The 3,311-nt window shown below is 37.1% G+C and overlaps 1 protein-coding gene across 1 annotated transcript in view; it reads left to right on the top strand.

Annotated features, from left to right (window-relative positions):
* LOC107745317 (structural maintenance of chromosomes flexible hinge domain-containing protein 1-like) overlaps window positions 1-3,311 on the top strand; it is a 57,176-nt gene that overhangs the window by 8,193 nt on the left and 45,672 nt on the right. The window contains exons 3-6 of the mRNA XM_016559175.1: window positions 320-478; window positions 561-643; window positions 2,376-2,506; window positions 2,705-2,819. Of these exons, the coding sequence (XP_016414661.1) occupies window positions 320-478; window positions 561-643; window positions 2,376-2,506; window positions 2,705-2,819 (488 nt within the window). The remainder of the gene's footprint in view (window positions 1-319; window positions 479-560; window positions 644-2,375; window positions 2,507-2,704; window positions 2,820-3,311) is intronic.

Raw genomic sequence — 3,311 nt, 5'->3', positions numbered from 1 at the left:
CGTAGTCGTGTGTTTATTAGTCACGTTGAATTAATGAAAGCAGTTAAATCTTCTGTTCATTCAGCAACCGCTATAGGGGTTTCTTCTGTTTCTTCTGTGAGGTGTATTTGGAGTTTCAGCGCGAGAGCGCCCTCTGGCCTTTGGATGTGCTGATCACTCGCGATTTCGATTTATCGTGCAGCCCTACGTTCATTTGTTGTTTACGGTTCTGCATATGACAGTACGAGGAGTAAAAATAATTTTCAATGTTTGTTGGCACTCTTTCAGAAGGATTTAATTGATGTACTGATGTGGATTTGTATCTGTTTTGATGCTACAGAGGAGCTGGTGGATGGGAAAACCTTGCACCTGTTGAAGTCTGTGGATCAGGAGCTGACTGCGGCGACTCAAGAGCGGATTGAGTTTCTGCCGCACTACCATACTCTGGTGCAGTGTGGCATGTACGAGTACTACGCTAGTGAAGGACAGAAGGCGCTGCGTAAGTTTGCGCGTCCACCTCTGCCGTACATGAACGCGGTGCCAGTCTGATGTGCTGTGTTTCTCTTTCTGTTGTGTTGCAGCCTATGCCTTCGCTGAGCTCATCGATAACGCGCTGTCAGCCACCGCAAGAAACACGGGAATCAGGAGAATTGAAATCAGATTGGTGAGAATTCAAACCCTAGTGAACTGTATCAGTGTCATTGTTTTACATGCTAAATGTAGGCTTACATTGACAGTAGTAATTAAAGATTAAGATTTAGTTTCGAAACGAAATGCAGAAGCGCCCTGTTTCTTATTTATTTTATATATATATATATATATATATTTAAATGTTGTGTAAGTTTTTTAATTTATATTAGGTCTATAGCATGGTGCATCTTTATTCAGTTTATTAACAAAAGTTCTATGTTTAATATAAGTGAGTTTGTCGTTGTACTGTTTTGTTGTTGTCCATCAAAGCAATTGACGCCGAATTGCTGCTAATTCGAAAGTGAAAGTAAAATGCACACAGGCATTTACAAGCTATTAAAAGCGAAAGAGAGAAAACTTCAACGAATCATTCTGATATGCTGATTTGCTGCTCAAGAAACATTTCTTTAAAAAAAAAAAATCAGTTTTTGATGGATAATGTTTTGAGGAAGCCATGATACATCTTTTCTGGATTTTTTTTTCTAAATAAAAAGAACAGCATTTATTTGAAATGGAAATATTTTGTAAGATTATAAATGTCTTTACTGTAGCTTTTGATTTTATGCGTCCTTGTTGAATTTAAGTATTCATTTCTATAAAAAAGAAAAGTACTGATCCCAAACTTTTGAATGGTAGTGTGCATATCACATTAGGGCTGTTAATTAATTGATTAATACAAACGAAACATTACAGATGGAAGGTCTGAGGCATTTAAATGTTAGATGCTCTATGCCTTATGTTTATTGCACACTTAATTAAGTTAAAAAGCATAATTTTCAGTTTATATCATGTTACCTAAATGATAATCAGCTCTATAAGCATGTATTATAGGGCTATTACATGACTATATGTGACCCTGGACCACAAAACCAGTCTTAAGGGTAAATTTTTTAAAATTGAGATTTATACATCATTTATACATTTACATTTGGGAATCTGAGGGTGCAAAAAAAAATCAAAATATTGAGAAAATCGCCTTTAAAGTTGTCCAAATGAAGTTCTTAGCAATGCATATTACTAATCAAAAATTAAGTTTTGATATATTTATGGTAGGAAATTTACAAAATATCTTCATGGAACATGATCTTTACTTAATATCCTAATGATTTTTGGCATAAAAGAAAAATCAATAATTTTGACCCATACAATGTATTTCTGGCTATTGCTACAAATATACCCCAGCGACTTAAGACTGGGTTTGTGCTCCAGGGTCACATATAGCAAATAAATATTGGGGTGAATTAGATGATATATAATTAGATAAACCCACAAAATCACAAAAATAGTTCAGTTATATAAAAAAGTAACATTTCTCTTTAACATCTTTTCATTGAGCTGATGCATTCAGAGGCAATGCATTCTCATTTCTGCATGCTATTCTTGCAGTTTTTTAATTTGCCAAAACAAATAAGGTGCCTTATAAAGGAGCGTAATTTTGGAGCAGGAGTGTGGTTATGATGTCTAAAATGTTATTTATCTAGTTAGCTCGTTATGGTTTGATGCTGGTCATGCTAATGCATTTTGCATGCATTTCCTTTTTTTGCGATATTGCATGAAAATATGACACATTTTATAGTCATCTGAGAAAAATAACGTTCAATTCATTCAGTGCATTGTTATGGGCAAGCAGTACTTTTTGTGACACATATTGACCAACTATTAGTCTCCATGAACTGGATGTTTTGCTCTCTCTCTGTGTTTTTCAGCTGTTTGATGAGTCTCAGGGAAGACCTGCTGTTGTGGTGATGGATAACGGCTGTGGAATGACATCTAAACAGCTGAACAACTGGGCCGTTTATCGTCTATCTAAGTTCATACGAGAAAACAGCATAAAGAGGTGCGCTCTTCAGAAAACCTGTGCTTTTTCTTGCCTACGACTCATTATTCTGGTCATGCAATGCAGATTAGAGCCTTTTCCGATGTGAAATAATATCTAGCTGAACTGTACTGATTGTGTGATGCCTATAACATGGTCGTATGGAGCTTGTTTTGATAAAACCATCAGCTTTTTTCCTCTTCTTTGTTGTTGACGCAGTGAAGAAACCGGTTACGTGCGGCCGGATCCAGTTCCACGCAGTCTGAACAGTGACATCTCGTATTTTGGAGTCGGAGGCAAACAGGCTGTGTTTTACATCGGCCAGTCTGTCAGAGTATGTTTGCATGCAGTTTGTTCACTTTTATTTAACAAATGTCACACTTGCAATACATCTATCGTGTTCATTTGCATCAGTTTTCATTAAAGCACAAGTGCTTTCTCCTATCCCAGATTAATATGCGGAGACAACAAGTGAGCAAGAAGTGTGAACACTAGGGCTGGGTATCGTGTTCGTTACTTTTTAGGCACAGAGCGAATTGCCTCAATACCATCAAGTACTGAAAAATGCAGGGCTCGCAAAATCGCTAGCCCGACGTCCCGGGGCTATTGTGTTTTCCAGTCGGGCTACCAAAATGTATCACTGCCCTGCCCGACAGGCTATCTTGAATAGTGATATAAAATACCTTCCTTGATGTTGTTCACTCACTCGCTTGTAGGGGTGAAACAGATCATAGTTTATAATTTACACGTGTTTCTAAGTCTTACCAATTTAAACATTCAAGCGTTTTAAACCATTCATGCGCATGAAGAATTCAGTTCGGTGCTC

Source organism: Sinocyclocheilus rhinocerous, unplaced genomic scaffold (assembly GCF_001515625.1).
Source record: "Sinocyclocheilus rhinocerous isolate Xijiao unplaced genomic scaffold, SAMN03320098_v1.1 scaffold1399, whole genome shotgun sequence".
Classification (NCBI taxonomy): domain Eukaryota; kingdom Metazoa; phylum Chordata; class Actinopteri; order Cypriniformes; family Cyprinidae; genus Sinocyclocheilus; species Sinocyclocheilus rhinocerous.
The sequence above is the reverse complement of the archived record's forward strand: the minus strand, read 5'-3'. Positions and strand labels throughout refer to the sequence as shown.